The 16,588-nt window shown below is 35.9% G+C and overlaps 1 protein-coding gene and 2 pseudogenes across 1 annotated transcript; all 3 read left to right on the plus strand.

Annotated features, from left to right (window-relative positions):
- The first annotated feature begins 1,081 nt into the window (after window positions 1-1,081).
- On the plus strand, window positions 1,082-2,837 carry LOC149223821 (beta-1,6-galactosyltransferase GALT29A-like; annotated as a pseudogene).
- Window positions 2,838-7,882: 5,045 nt separating this feature from the next.
- Window positions 7,883-9,639, plus strand: LOC149223822 (beta-1,6-galactosyltransferase GALT29A-like). Its single transcript, XM_089388005.1, has 5 exons — window positions 7,883-7,928; window positions 8,043-8,242; window positions 8,444-8,616; window positions 8,777-8,906; window positions 8,995-9,639. The coding sequence occupies exons 1-5, from the start codon at window positions 7,883-7,885 to the stop codon at window positions 9,637-9,639; spliced, it is 1,194 nt and encodes a 397-aa protein (XP_089244131.1).
- A 5,027-nt stretch (window positions 9,640-14,666) lies between these two features.
- LOC149223823 (beta-1,6-galactosyltransferase GALT29A-like) lies at window positions 14,667-16,421 on the plus strand (annotated as a pseudogene).
- Window positions 16,422-16,588: the final 167 nt, after the last annotated feature.

Below are 16,588 nucleotides of genomic sequence, written 5' to 3' on the forward strand. Positions count from 1 at the left end.
TCCTGCATATATTTTGCTGGCATCATCACAAGCTTACGAGTTTCCCTGGTTGATAATTTAATGCAGCAATTTAAGCCCAATAAATTGCCCAACATTTTGGCGCCGTTGCCGGGGATGGTGCTAAGGGATTAGGCATTAGGAATTTAATTCAGTACTAGTATTTTTCTTTAGACAAAATAATTTGTGAAACCTGGTGACAGTAGGATCTTCACAAAAGGAGTTTAAGTTTGAGTTTTCTGATGTTTTAATATTTAGCTAGTTTTAAATTCAATCCTTTTTGAAACCCCCCTGCATGAATAAAAATGAATCAATCGATTAGTATTCTCTCTTCCTGCGCTTCGTGCGATCAGGAAGATCAGAAAATCTATTGATTTCGTTCGAATAAAAATACTCTTGCTGGAGAACTAATGTGCAACATGACAATAAAGAATTTTGTGAATGAAAAAAAAAAAAACATCTTTAAATTTTTAGACGAAATTTAGTTTTTTTAATTTTAGATTTAAAACATAAATTTTTTTTTATATATTATTAAAAAAAAAAAAATTAACCATTTTCTTTGTTTTTTTAGATATTTAAAAAATAACCATTTCTTTTGTTTTTTTTTTAGATATTTAAAAAAAAACTAACTATTGTTTAATTTTAGAATATTTCTCTATTAGGTTTTAATTATAAAAAAAAAAAGGTTGATTTTACAACCTAAAAAAACATCTCAACTTAAATAACAAATTAAAAAAATTTGTTTTTTAATTTGTTGTTTAAAAAAATCTAAAGCAATAAAAAAATAAAAAAATAAATAAAAATTCCATGTAATAATAATATATATATCTCTTATATATATTATTATTATTAAAAAAAAAAAAAAAAAATTGACTTTCATGCTTTTGTTACATCGATCCCCAAACCAAAAAAAAATCACATGATCTTTCTCATAGACAAGCAGATCCTCTTGGGCGTTGCAAACCTCCCATTTGGAGTGATCATACTGATGCCTGGAGGCGTGTATTAACTTTTCCATGATAAACTCCACCTGCAAACGGTGTAATTGCAGTATCCACCGGTGCCGAGAATTACACTGTGGATAATGGCGGAAATTGCTCTCATCGGTGCTGATATTCAGGAGGATATTGGTAGCGCAATTGCGATTAAGCTAAGCCGAATGGAGTGGAATTGCTACTAGGGCTTTTGATCCCACGCATACAATCAAATGCTATCAAGCAAGCTGTGAGTATTGATGGTTGTAGTATTATGCTCCACAACGTTTACCTTCACTTAGCTCTGGTGCAGTCACGGATGGTTGAGACAAAAAGTGCGATACGGCGCTAGAAAAGTAACTAAGAGCTTCCCAAACTCGGCCGTTCTTTCATTATCGGCTTCTCCACTTTTTAAAGCGAAGGGCACGATGGAACACCGTATTGCTATTTCTCTTGGAGCTATGGGCGGGGTTACATACGTTGCACCACCTGGCCCTTCCACCATTTGCTGGAATTAGAGTTTCAAGCAGCTTAAAATGCTGGCCTGTGCGTACACCGAGGCCTGTCTCACAGCCTGATGACTTGATTGATTTCCGCCTATTAAAGAGCAGGAAAGGGTCGCATTATTATTGGAGATATCCTCTGAATCGTTGGCTTGCTTTCAATGAAAGTTGGCCTTGGTATTGTACGTAGCATTTGGCTGCCAATCCTCTGGAATAGCGTTATCTATGATGAGAGATTTGCCTGTGGAGAAGGTTGTAAGGCGAATGGAGAAGGGAACACTCAGAGGACCACTGTTCAAAGCCCAATTTGCACCCGATGTTTTTTTTGCATTGGTTGCCATGTATTGGAATTTGCCTGTTTTAAATCAACTGCTCCAAGGTTGCCATCTCCATTTACGTATTCAACAAGGAGCCCCAGCCAGTAAGCACTGGAACCCGAATTGACGTGGAAGAAAATATTGGTTCTCTGATATTCACAAGGCACGCTTCGAAACAAAGCAGATATGTACTTCTACGAGGATCAGACGCCATATCTTGGAAGGCAGTACCGCTGAGAACAAACTGTGATTTCCCAGATGATTCATCAGCAACCGCAACGGTCACTCCCGTTTCGGAACACAGAGGATTGCCGGTGCATTTTACCTGATAGCATGATCCACAGCCTTTTCCTGAAACTGTTTCTGGGTTTTACTGAACGATGGAGCTGATTGCCCAACAAGCGATTCCACCCGCGGGTCATGGCGGAGCTCCGCGATCTCGTGAAAACCCCCTTGGATCGTCACTACAATACCACGGGGGCTGTGGACATTCGACCTAGGAAACACTACCGAAGCTGTGCCGTGGTCGGTAACAGCGGTATCCTGCTTCAGAAAACCCAAGGACCGTTGATCGATTCCCATGAAATGGTAATCCGACTCAACAACGCCCGCACTGGGGGTTTTGAAAACAGCGTGGACTCTAAAACCACTCTTGCATTCGTTAACAGCAATATTCTCCATTCTTGTGCCAGAAGAATCGGGTGCTTTTGCCATCCATATGGGAAACCGTCCCAATTATTATGTACATCTTCCAGGCCGTGCATTTGATGGATTTTGCCCTCTGCAATGCATCCCACAAGGCGCCCCTGCTCGTCACAGACGCACGATTCGATAATCTCTGTGGCAGAGTAGTGAAGTATTATTCTCTCAAGAATTTTGTAGAGACCACCGGTAAGCATCCGGAGGAAGGGAGCGCGGCGCACGATGATTCAATGTTCCATTACTCGTCTGGAATGCAGGCAGTGATGGTCGCACTGGGGATTTGCGAGAAGGTAAGTATCTTCGGTTTCGGTAAAACTTCTCAGGCCAAGCACCATTACCCTTGATTCGTTGACAAACAGAATGAGAAAATAAAGTTGGATAGGAGATTGCGTACCCTCCAAATGTCATTTTGCATTACGTTTTGGTTGGATTTCTTTTAATGATTTAATTGTAATATATTACATTTATATTTATTACGTTTTAATTGTAATATATTACGTGTAGTTTAATTGTAATATATTTATTTTTATTTATATTTGTTTTATATATATATATAGATTTTCATTTAATGCTTTGATTTCTTTAGATTTATATTGGAATATTAGTAGTTATCATTTTTTTTTAAGGATTGATTTGTTTTGATTGTGTGATTTGTTTTTGTATATATTTAGCTATAATTAATGATTGATATGTTTTGATTTATATAATATTTGATTTGTATATATATATGATTGTATTAATTATATTAATATATTAATATATATATATATATTTTTGTTATCAAGTTTAATAATAATAATAATAATAGTTAACAATTGTTGTTTAGAAGGATTTAAAAAAGTAAACATTGGCATGTGAAGGGTACTGGCATAAAACAAAACTATGAAAATTGAGAGAATCAAGAGAATTACAAGAACAGGATGAAAACTTTGGAGGCATGAAAATTGAGAGAATCATGAGAACAGGATGAAAGAAAAAATTAAAAAAAACAAATATTAAAAAAAAAAAAAACAAAACAAAAACAAACAAACAAACAAACAAACAAACACACTAACACACTTTTCACAAAATTCACACAGGTTTGAAAATAAATAATGGAACTTTTGGAAGCAAAATTTAAAAGAACATTTGGTGGATTTGCTGATTAACTTGCATAGAATTGACAATTTGATATTGTTGTATGCTTGTATAACGTACTAATCCGCAGGACACAGCAAACGCCAAACTTTTCGCCATGCACAGAAGTCAGCTGACACCAACAGGGAGTATTACTTTTCATGGTTATTTTCAAAAATGGATTGATATTAATATCATGATTAAGTCGATTTTAACACTTTGTTTGTCCTTAACTTGTTTTATTTGGTATGAAATTTTTGCGTAAGAATCATGAAGAAACTGGCCATTTCTTTTAGAGCACACTTATGTTTTCTTTGTACCAAGTTTTTTTACAGGTTACAGGATAATCAAGTGATCATAAGGAGATTACATTGTGACGACAATTGGTCTTCAAAAGACTAAAGTCATGAAAAATTCTACAAATCCAGCTCTACAACCACTCCTTTGCAACTCCCTTTTTGCAAAAGATTTTGAATTCCACCAATTGCCAAACCATAAGGCATGACCATATCCATATTCATTTTTCACAGCAAGAGTTCTTATTCATACACCATGCATTTCCTTATTTTCATTTTCCCTGTCATTACTATTCCCCTTCATTTCTGCAAATACAACCCTGCTTCTATGGATATCATTGAGTCAAAGTCCTAGAGTCTAAGTATCATTGAAAAAACACCTAGAGGCTTGCATGCCTTAATGGCAAGTACTCTTGCCAATGAACAATGGGAGTACATTAATATCCCTTGTTTGTTGGATCTTGTAGGTGACTCGACCACGACAAATTTATTCGTACCTACAAAGATGTGTTAGGCATCCTGACTCCCATTGGAATCAATGGTGGGAGCTCTTGTGTTGGCTAGGGGCATTCATTAACAGCCACTAAGTCAACAACTTCTTACTATGTTCGACATCGACACATTCAATCACATAGTAAGATTTGTGCCATCGAGCATTGAAGACTTGAAGACCCATATTTTGTAGCAGAGAAAGCCAATTTCCTTTCATTGTTTTTCAGTTTGTCATCACTTGAGGACAAGTCAATAAATAAGGCTGGGGGGAAATGTAACTTCTATATTTTGTATACCTTCCAAGCCTTATAGATTTTTAGCCATATTTAGTAGACTCATCGGATTCATCATCCAGTAGCAGAGGATCCACCTGCAGATACGACTTTCAGCCATGTTCAGCAGACTCCTCAGATTTATCATCTAGTAGCAAAGGATCCAATAGTCGATATGACAATACAGATCCATCTTTCATTCACAACTTGAAGAAGAAGCTTCAGATCAGAATTGTGGCAGCTGAACATGCATGATTCATCCACTTCCTTAGGTAAGTAAGGTATGATGTTTTCTAACCTTTAATCTTGAAATTCTTTTTAGATGCTAAAATGATGATATTTGGAAAATATTCCACTATTTCACTATTTCCTTTCTCATTTAAAATTGCCAAAAACCATCAGTTGGGGAAGGGGGAATTTCACACTTCATTCTTTTTCCTCATTCATATTACATCTTAACCCACATATTCTTCCCACAATAAAAACTACTACAAAATGATGAGCATATGATTGATCTCAACAAAGTAAATAATGATTGTAAACACAAGAACCAATCATTAAAAAGAGATCAAAGTAAATAATGATTGTAACACAAGAACCAATCATTAAGAAGAGATCAAAGTAAATAATGATTGTAACACAAGAACCAATCATTAAAATATGTCAATGCTTTGCAAACAAATAAAAGTTATCCAAAGATGTGCAAAGTTAAAAGGAAGTCCATGATTGAAAGATGTTTGTTACACAAGAACCAAACATCTTGTAAAAGGAAGCTCATTTAAGAATCAAATCAAATAAGTCATTGTAGTAGCTTGCATGAGGACATGCAAGAACTTCAGTTGGGGAGTATGTTGGGCTCCAAAAATGGCACTCATTACCATACATTTTTCACCTATGCTTCCATTATTTCGCTCACTATTCATCACCTTGTCACTCCATTTTCCCTACTATTCACCATTAATGGGTCTCATTTATATTTTCCAAATATTGTTTATTTTTAAGCATTTTTGAGAGAAATTCTTGATTAAATATTAGAAAATAATATATTTTACTTTATATATGGAAAGTGGGTTGTTTTGGTGACATGTGTAGGTTCCAAGGAAGCTTCCAAGACATCTTTATGTGGCCTTGAATGATCAAATTCGAATTTGATAAGATAAGCCTCATGGAAAAGATCATGATCTCATGGAGAAGATCATGGACCTCATGGAGGAAATCATGGAGGATAGGGTTATGTGTCTAGATGGTTGAGAAATGTATGGAACTAAAGAGAGATTAGTGGATCATCATTATGAGTTTGTTATCTCATCTCATTGTATAAATAGGAGTACCTCCTCCATTCCAAAGAGAGGACTCTTGGAGCATTGTATCCAACTTATGATGGAATAGAATAAAGCTTCATTTTACATATATTTTCATTATGTAGTTTTGGATATAAGTTTTACATATATTTCCATTATGTAGTTTTAGATACAAGTTGCCTTAATGTAGTATATGGAATAGCTTGTCACTTTGTTCTTAGGAGAATTGAGCTCACTCTAGAAGGATCAAAGGAACATGTTATTTCATAGTAGATCTTATTTCATTTAATTGCTTAGATGTTTGAGGATTTGTTTGTGATTGATGAATGAGTTTTAAATTAGAATCTTATCAGCATATGAGAGGACAACCAAGGGTCTAAGTTAGGCTCTCTCTCCATTTGATTTGCATGATAATTGAAATTCATTCTTTTGCTTTTATGTTTCAAGTATCATATGAGGAGATAACCAAGAGTCTAAGTTAGGCTCTCTCTCCATTGATTTATATGGTAATTGAAATTCATTCTTTTGTGCTTTTATGTTTCAAGTCATTTCATTTCTTATGCTTATGAATGAATCTTAGTTTAGTTTGGATTAGTACATGAGAGGACAATCAAGAGACTAAGTTAGTCTTTCTCTCTCTTTGAATCTGAACAACAATTAAAGTTCATTCTCTTGTCTTCATTTCAAGTTTCTAGTTTTATGTAATCAATGATTTCTCTATGATACTGTAGGGAAGGACAACCAGGACCTCCTTAGTTAGGAGCCTCTTCCCTTGCATATTATATTGAATCGTAAATAATTTAGTTAGACATAGAGTTAGTTGCCTACTCCTGCATATATTTTGCTGGCATCATCACAAGCTTACGAGTTTCCCTGGTTGATAATTTAATGCAGCAATTTAAGCCCAATAAATTGCCCAACATTTTGGCGCCGTTGCCGGGGATGGTGCTAAGGGATTAGGCATTAGGAATTTAATTCAGTACTAGTATTTTTCTTTAGACAAAATAATTTGTGAAACCTGGTGACAGCAGGATCTTCACAAAAGGAGTTTAAGTTTGAGTTTTCTGATGTTTTAATATTTAGCTAGTTTTAAATTCAATCCTTTTTGAAACCCCCTGCATGAATAAAAACGAATCAATCGATTAGTATGCTCTCTTCCTGCGCTTCGTGCGATCAGGAAGATCAGAAAATCTATTGATTTCGTTCGAATAAAAATACTCTTGCTGGAGAACTAATGTGCAACATGACAATAAAGAATTTTGTGAATGAAAAAAAAAAAAACATCTTTAAATTTTTAGACGAAATTTAGTTTTTTTAATTTTAGATTTAAAACATAATTTTTTTTTATATATTATTAAAAAAAAAAAAAAAATTAACCATTTTCTTTGTTTTTTTAGATATTTAAAAAATAACCATTTCTTTTGTTTTTTTTTTAGATATTTAAAAAAAAACTAACTATTGTTTAATTTTAGAATATTTCTCTATTAGGTTTTAATTAAAAAAAAAAAAAAAGGTTGATTTTACAACCTAAAAAAACATCTCAACTTAAATAACAAATTAAAAAAATTTGTTTTTTAATTTGTTGTTTAAAAAAATCTAAAGCAATAAAAAAATAAATAAATAAATAAAAATTCCATGTAATAATAATATATATATCTCTTATATATATTATTATTATTAAAAAAAAAAAAAAAAAATTGACTTTCATGCTTTTGTTACATCGATCCCCAAACCAAAAAAAAATCACATGATCTTTCTCATAGACAAGCAGATCCTCTTGGGCGTTGCAAACCTCCCATTTGGAGTGATCATACTGATGCCTGGAGGCGTGTATTAACTTTTCCATGATAAACTCCACCTGCAAACGGTGTAATTGCAGTATCCACCGGTGCCGAGAATTACACTGTGGATAATGGCGGAAATTGCTCTCATCGGTGCTGATATTCAGGAGGATATTGGTAGCGCAATTGCGATTAAGCTAAGCCGAATGGAGTGGAATTGCTACTAGGGCTTTTGATCCCACGCATACAATCAAATGCTATCAAGCAAGCTGTGAGTATTGATGGCTGTAGTATTATGCTCCACAACGTTTACCTTCACTCAGCTCTGGTGCAGTCACGGATGGTTGAGACAAAAAGTGCGATACGGCGCTAGAAAAGTAACTAAGAGCTTCCCAAACTCGGCCGTTCTTTCATTATCGGCTTCTCCACTTTTTAAAGCGAAGGGCACGATGGAACACCGTATTGCTATTTCTCTTGGAGCTATGGGCAGGGTTACATACGTTGCACCACCTGGCCCTTCCACCATTTGCTGGAATTAGAGTTTCAAGCAGCTTAAAATGCTGGCCTGTGCGTACACCGAGGCCTGTCTCACAGCCTGATGACTTGATTGATTTCCGCCTATTAAAGAGCAGGAAAGGGTCGCATTATTATTGGAGATATCCTCTGAATCGTTGGCTTGCTTTCAATGAAAGTTGGCCTTGGTATTGTACGTAGCATTTGGCTGCCAATCCTCTGGAATAGCGTTATCTATGATGAGAGATTTGCCTGTGGAGAGGGTTGTAAGGCGAATGGAGAAGGGAACACTCAGAGGACCACTGTTCAAAGCCCAATTTGCACCCGATGTTTTTTTTGCATTGGTTGCCATGTATTGGAATTTGCCTGTTTTAAATCAACTGCTCCAAGGTCGCCATCTCCATTTACGTATTCAACAAGGAGCCCCAGCCAGTAAGCACTGGAACCCGAATTGACGTGGAAGAAAATATTGGTTCTCTGATATTCACAAGGCACGCTTCGAAACAAAGCAGATATGTACTTCTACGAGGATCAGACGCCATATCTTGGAAGGCAGTACCGCTGAGAACAAACTGTGATTTCCCAGATGATTCGTCAGCAACCGCAACGGTCACTCCCGTTTCGGAACACAGAGGATTGCCGGTGCATTTTACCTGATAGCATGATCCACAGCCTTTTCCTGAAACTGTTTCTGGGTTTTACTGAACGATGGACCTGATTGCCCAACAAGCGATTCCACCCACGGGTCATGGCGGAGCTCCGCGATCTCGTGAAAACCCCCTTGGATCGTCACTACAATACCACGGGGGCTGTGGACATTCGACCTGGGAAACACTACCGGAGCTGTGCCGTGGTCGGTAACAGCGGTATCCTGCTTCAGAAAACCCAAGGACCGCTGATCGATTCCCATGAAATGGTAATCCGACTCAACAACGCCCGCACCGGGGGTTTTGAAAACATCGTGGACTCCAAAACCACTCTTGCATTCGTTAACAGCAATATTCTCCATTCCTGTGCCAGAAGAACCGGGTGCTTCTGCCATCCATACGGGGAAACCGTCCCAATTATTATGTACATCTGCCAGGCCGTGCATTTGATGGATTTTGCCCTCTGCAATGCATCCCACAAGGCGCCCCTGCTCGTCACAGACGCACGATTCGATAATCTCTGTGGCAGAGTAGTGAAGTATTATTCTCTCAAGAATTTTGTAGAGACCACCGGTAAGCATCCGGAGGAATGGAGCGCGGCGCACGATGATTCAATGTTCCATTACTCGTCTGGAATGCAGGCAGTGATGGTCGCACTGGGGATTTGCGAGAAGGTAAGTATCTTCGGTTTCGGTAAATCTTCTCAGGCCAAGCACCATTACCCTTGATTCGTTGACAAACAGAATGAGAAAATAAAGTTGGATAGGAGATTGCGTACCCTCCAAATGTCATTTTGCATTACGTTTTGGTTGGATTTCTTTTAATGATTTAATTGTAATATATTACATTTATATTTATTACGTTTTAATTGTAATATTTAATTGTAATATATTACGTGTAGTTTAATTGTAATATATTTATTTTTATTTATATTTGTTTTATATATATAGATTTTCATTTAATGCTTTGATTTCTTTAGATTTATATTGGAATATTAGTAGTTATCATTTTTTTTTAAGGATTGATTTGTTTTGATTGTGTGATTTGTTTTTGTATATATTTAGCTATAATTAATGATTGATATGTTTTGATTTATATAATATTTGATTTGTATATATATATGATTGTATTAATTATATTAATATATTAATATATATATATATATTTTTTGTTATCAAGTTTAATAATAATAATAATAATAATAGTTAACAATTGTTGTTTAGAAGGATTTAAAAAAGTAAACATTGGCATGTGAAGGGTACTGGCATAAAACAAAACTATGAAAATTGAGAGAATCATGAGAATTACAAGAACAGGATGAAAACTTTGGGGGCATGAAAATTGAGAGAATCATGAGAACAGGATGAAAGAAAAAAAAAAAAAAACAAATATTAAAAAAAAAACAAACAAACAAACAAACAAACACACTTTTCACAAAATTCACGCAGGTTTGAAAATAAATAATGGAACTTTTGGAAGCAAAATTTAAAAGAACATTTGGTGGATTTGCTGATTAACTTGCATAGAATTGACAATTTGATATTGTTGTATGCTTTTATAACGTACTAATCCGCAGGACACAGCAAATGCCAAACTTTTCGCCATGCACAGAAGTCAGCTGACACAAACAGGGAGTATTACTTTTCATGGTTATTTTAAAAAATGGATTGATATTAATATCATGATTAAGTCAATTTTAACACTTTGTTTGTCCTTAATTTGTTTTATTTGGTATGAAATTTTTGCGTAAGAATCATGAAGAAACTGGCCATTTCTTCTAGAGCACACTTATGTTTTCTTTGTACCAAGTTTTTTTACAGGTTACAGGATAATCAAGTGATCATAAGGAGATTACATTGTGACGACAATTGGTCTTCAAAAGACTAAAGTCATGAAAAATTCTACAAATCCAGCTCTACAACCACTCCTTTGCAACTCCCTTTTTGCAAAAGATTTTGAATTCCACCAATTGTCAAACCATAAAGCATGACCATATCCATATTCATTTTTCACAGCAAGAGTTCTTATTCATACACCATGCATTTCCTTATTTTCATTTTCCATGTCATTACCATTCCCCTTCATTTCCGCAAATAAAACCCTGCTTCTATGGATATCATTGAGTCAAAGTCCTAGAGTCTAAGTATCATTGAAAAAACACCTAGAGGCTTGCATGCCTTAATGGCAAGTACTCTTGCCAATGAACAATGGGAGTACATTAATATCCCTTGTTCGTTGGATCTTGTAGGTGACTCGACCACGACAAATTTATTCGTACCTACAAAGATGTGTTAGGCATCCTGACTCCCATTGGAATCAATGGTGGGAGCTCTTGTGTTGGCTAGGGGCATTCATTAACAGCCACTAAGTCAACAACTTCTTACTATGTTCGACATCGACACATTCAATCACATAGTAAGATTTGTGCCATCGAGCATTGAAGACTTGAAGACCCATATTTTGTAGCAGAGAAAGCCAATTTCCTTTCATTGTTTTTCAGTTTGTCATCACTTGAGGACAAGTCAATAAATAAGGCTGGGGGGAAATGTAACTTCTATATTTTGTATACCTTCCAAGCCTTATAGATTTTCAGCCATATTTAGTAGACTCATCGGATTCATCATCCAGTAGCAGAGGATCCAACAGCAGATACGACTTTCAGCCATGTTCAGCAGACTCCTCAGATTTATCATCTAGTAGCAGAGGATCCAATAGTCGATACGACAATACAGATCCATCTTTCATTCACAACTTGAAGAAGAAGCTTCAGATCAGAATTGTGGCAGCTGAACATGCATGATTCATCCACTTCCTTAGGTAAGTAAGGTATGATGTTTTCTAACCTTTAATCTTGAAATTCTTTTTAGATGCTAAAATGATGATATTTGGAAAATATTCCACTATTTCACTATTTCCTTTCTCATTTAAAATTGCCAAAAACCATCAGTTGGGGAAGGGGGAATTTCACACTTCATTCTTTTTCCTCATTCATATTACATCTTAACCCACATAGTCTTCCCACAATAAAAACTACTACAAAATGATGAGCATATGATTGATCTCAACAAAGTAAATAATGATTGTAAACACAAGAACCAATCATTAAAAAGAGATCAAAGTAAATAATGATTGTAACACAAGAACCAATCATTAAGAAGAGATCAAAGTAAATAATGATTGTAACACAAGAACCAATCATTAAAATATGTCAATGCTTTGCAAACAAATAAAAGTTATCCAAAGATGTGCAAAGTTAAAAGGAAGTCCATGATTGAAAGATGTTTGTTACACAAAAACCAAACATCTTGTAAAAGGAAGCTCATTTAAGAATCAAATCAAATAAGTCATTGTAGTAGCTTGCATGAGGACATGCAAGAACTTCAGTTGGGGAGTATGTTGGGCTCCAAAAATGGCACTCATTACCATACATTTTTCACCTATGCTTCCATTATTTCGCTCACTATTCATCACCTTGTCACTCCATTTTCCCTACTATTCACCATTAATGGGTCTCATTTATATTTTCCAAATATTGTTTATTTTTAAGCATTTTTGAGAGAAATTCTTGATTAAATATTAGAAAATAATATATTTTACTTTATATATGGAAAGTGGGTTGTTTTGGTGACATGTGTAGGTTCCAAGGAAGCTTCCAAGACATCTTTATGTGGCCTTGAATGATCAAATTCGAATTTGATAAGATAAGCCTCATGGAAAAGATCATGATCTCATGGAGAAGATCATGGACCTCATGGAGGAAATCATGGAGGATAGGGTTATGTGTCTAGATGGTTGAGAAATGTATGGAACTAAAGAGAGATTAGTGGATCATCATTATGAGTTTGTTATCTCATCTCATTGTATAAATAGGAGTACCTCCTCCATTCCAAAGAGAGGACTCTTGGAGCATTGTATCCAACTTATGATGGAATAGAATAAAGCTTCATTTTACATATATTTTCATTATGTAGTTTTGGATATAAGTTTGACATATATTTCCATTATGTAGTTTTAGATACAAGTTGCCTTAATGTAGTATATGGAATAGCTTGTCACTTTGTTCTTAGGAGAATTGAGCTCACTCTAGAAGGATCAAAGGAACATGTTATTTCATAGTAGATCTTATTTCATTTAATTGCTTAGATGTTTGAGGATTTGTTTGTGATTGATGAATGAGTTTTAAATTAGAATCTTATCAGCATATGAGAGGACAACCAAGGGTCTAAGTTAGGCTCTCTCTCCATTTGATTTGCATGATAATTGAAATTCATTCTTTTGCTTTTATGTTTCAAGTATCATATGAGGAGATAACCAAGAGTCTAAGTTAGGCTCTCTCTCCATTGATTTATATGGTAATTGAAATTCATTCTTTTGTGCTTTTATGTTTCAAGTCATTTCATTTCTTATGCTTATGAATGAATCTTAGTTTAGTTTGGATTAGTACATGAGAGGACAATCAAGAGACTAAGTTAGTCTTTCTCTCTCTTTGAATCTGAACAACAATTAAAGTTCATTCTCTTGTCTTCATTTCAAGTTTCTAGTTTTATGTAATCAATAATTTCTCTATGATACTGTAGGGAAGGACAACCAGGACCTCCTTAGTTAGGAGCCTCTTCCCTTGCATATTATATTGAATCGTAAATAATTTAGTTAGACATAGAGTTAGTTGCCTACTCCTGCATATATTTTGCTGGCATCATCACAAGCTTACGAGTTTCCCTGGTTGATAATTTAATGCAGCAATTTAAGCCCAATAAATTGCCCAACATTTTGGCGCCGTTGCCGGGGATGGTGCTAAGGGATTAGGCATTAGGAATTTAATTCAGTACTAGTATTTTTCTTTAGACAAAATAATTTGTGAAATCTGGTGAGAGTAGGATCTTCACAAAAGGAGTTTAAGTTTGAGTTTTCTGATGTTTTAATATTTAGCTAGTTTTAAATTCAATCCTTTTTGAAACCCCCCCTGCATGAATAAAAATGAATCAATCGATTAGTATGCTCTCTTCCTGCGCTTCGTGCGATCAGGAAGATCAGAAAATCTATTGATTTCGTTCGAATAAAAATACTCTTGCTGGAGAACTAATGTGCAACATGACAATAAAGAATTTTGTGAATGAAAAAAAAAAAAAAACATCTTTAAATTTTTAGACGAAATTTAGTTTTTTTAATTTTAGATTTAAAACATAAATTTTTTTTTTATATATTATTAAAAAAAAAAAAATTAACCATTTTCTTTGTTTTTTTAGATATTTAAAAAATAACCATTTCTTTTGTTTTTTTTTTAGATATTTAAAAAAAAACTAACTATTGTTTAATTTTAGAATATTTCTCTATTAGGTTTTAATTAAAAAAAAAAAAAAAAGGGTTGATTTTACAACCTAAAAAAACATCTCAACTTAAATAACAAATTAAAAAAATTTGTTTTTTAATTTGTTGTTTAAAAAAATCTAAAGAAATAAATAAATAAATAAAAATTCCATGTAATAATAATATATATATCTCTTATATATATTATTATTATTAAAAAAAAAAAAAAAAAATTGACTTTCATGCTTTTGTTACATCGATCCCCAAACCAAAAAAAAATCACATGATCTTTCTCATAGACAAGCAGATCCTCTTGGGCGTTGCAAACCTCCCATTTGGAGTGATCATACTGATGCCTGGAGGCGTGTATTAACTTTTCCATGATAAACTCCACCTGCAAACGGTGTAATTGCAGTATCCACCGGTGCCGAGAATTACACTGTGGATAATGGCGGAAATTGCTCTCATCGGTGCTGATATTCAGGAGGATATTGGTAGCGCAATTGCGATTAAGCTAAGCCGAATGGAGTGGAATTGCTACTAGGGCTTTTGATCCCACGCATACAATCAAATGCTATCAAGCAAGCTGTGAGTATTGATGGCTGTAGTATTATGCTCCACAACGTTTACCTTCACTCAGCTCTGGTGCAGTCACGGATGGTTGAGACAAAAAGTGCGATACGGCGCTAGAAAAGTAACTAAGAGCTTCCCAAACTCGGTCGTTCTTTCATTATCGGCTTCTCCACTTTTTAAAGCGAAGGGCAGGATGGAACACCGTATTGTTTTTTCTCTTGGAGCTATGGGTAGGGTTACATACGTGGCACCACCTGGTCCTTCCACCATTTGCTGGAATTAGAGTTTCAAGCAGCTTAAAATGCTGGCCTGTGCGTACACCAAGGCCTGTCTCATAGCCTGATGACTTGATTGATTTCCGCCTGTTAAAGAGCAGGAAAGGGTCGCATTATTATTGGAGATATCCTCTGAATCGTTGGCTTGCTTTCAATGAAAGTTGGCCTTGGTATTGTACGTAGCATTTGGCTGCCAATCCTCTGGAATAACGTTATCTATGATGAGAGATTTGCCTTTGGAGAGGGTTGTAAGGCGAATGGAGAAGGGAACACTCAGAGGACCACTATTCAAAGCCCAATTTGCACCCGATGTTTTTTTTGCATTGGTTGCCATGTATTGGAGTTTTCCTGTTTTAAATCAACCGCTCCAAGGTCGCCATCTCCATTTATGTATTCAACAAGGAGCCCCAGCCAGTAAGCACTGGAACCCGAATTGACGTGGAAGAAAATATTGGTTCTCTGATATTCACAAGGCACGCTTCGAAACAAAGCAGATATGTACTTCTACGAGGATCAGACGCCATATCTTGGAAGGCAGTACCGCTGAGAACAAACTGTGATTGCCCAGATGATTCGTCAGCAACCGCAACGGTCACTCCCGTTTCAGAACACAGAGGATTCCTGGTGCATTTTACCTGATAGCATGATCCACAGCCTTTTCCTGAAACTGTTTCTGGGTTTTACTGAACGATGGAGCTGATTGCCCAACAAGCGATTCCACCCGCGGGTCATGGCGGAGCTCCGCGATCTCGTGAAAACCCCCTTGGATCGTCACTACAATACCACGGGGGCTGTGGACATTCGACCTGGGAAACACTACCGGAGCTGTGCCGTGGTCGGTAACAGCGGTATCCTGCTTCAGAAAACCCAAGGACCGCTGATCGATTCCCATGAAATGGTAATCCGACTCAACAACGCCCGCACCGGGGGTTTTGAAAACAGCGTGGACTCTAAAACCACTCTTGCATTCGTTAACAGCAATATTCTCCATTCCTGTGCCAGAAGAATCGGTGCTTTTGCCATCCATACGGGAAACCGTCCCAATTATTATGTACATCTTCCAGGCCGTGCATTTGATGGATTTTGCCCTCTGCAATGCATCCCACAAGGCGCCCCTGCTCGTCATAGACGCACGATTCGATAATCTCTGTCGCAGAGTAGTGAAGTATTATTCTCTCAAGAATTTTGTAGAGACCACCGGTAAGCATCCGGAGGAAGGGAGCGCGGCGCACGATGATTCAATGTTCCATTACTCGTCTGGAATGCAGGCAGTGATGGTCGCACTGGGGATTTGCGAGAAGGTAAGTATCTTCGGTTTCGGTAAAACTTCTCAGGCCAAGCACCATTACCCTTGATTCGTTGACAAACAGAATGAGAAAATAAAGTTGGATAGGAGATTGCGTACCCTCCAAATGTCATTTTGCATTACGTTTTGGTTGGATTTCTTTTAATGATTTAATTGTAATATATTACATTTATATTTATTACGTTTTAATTGTAATATTTAATTGTAATATATTAC

Source organism: Pinus tabuliformis, chromosome Q, assembly GCF_031772625.1.
Source record: "Pinus tabuliformis cultivar Carrire ecotype Pingquan chromosome Q, CPIR1, whole genome shotgun sequence".
NCBI classification, from domain to species: Eukaryota; Viridiplantae; Streptophyta; class Pinopsida; order Pinales; family Pinaceae; genus Pinus; species Pinus tabuliformis.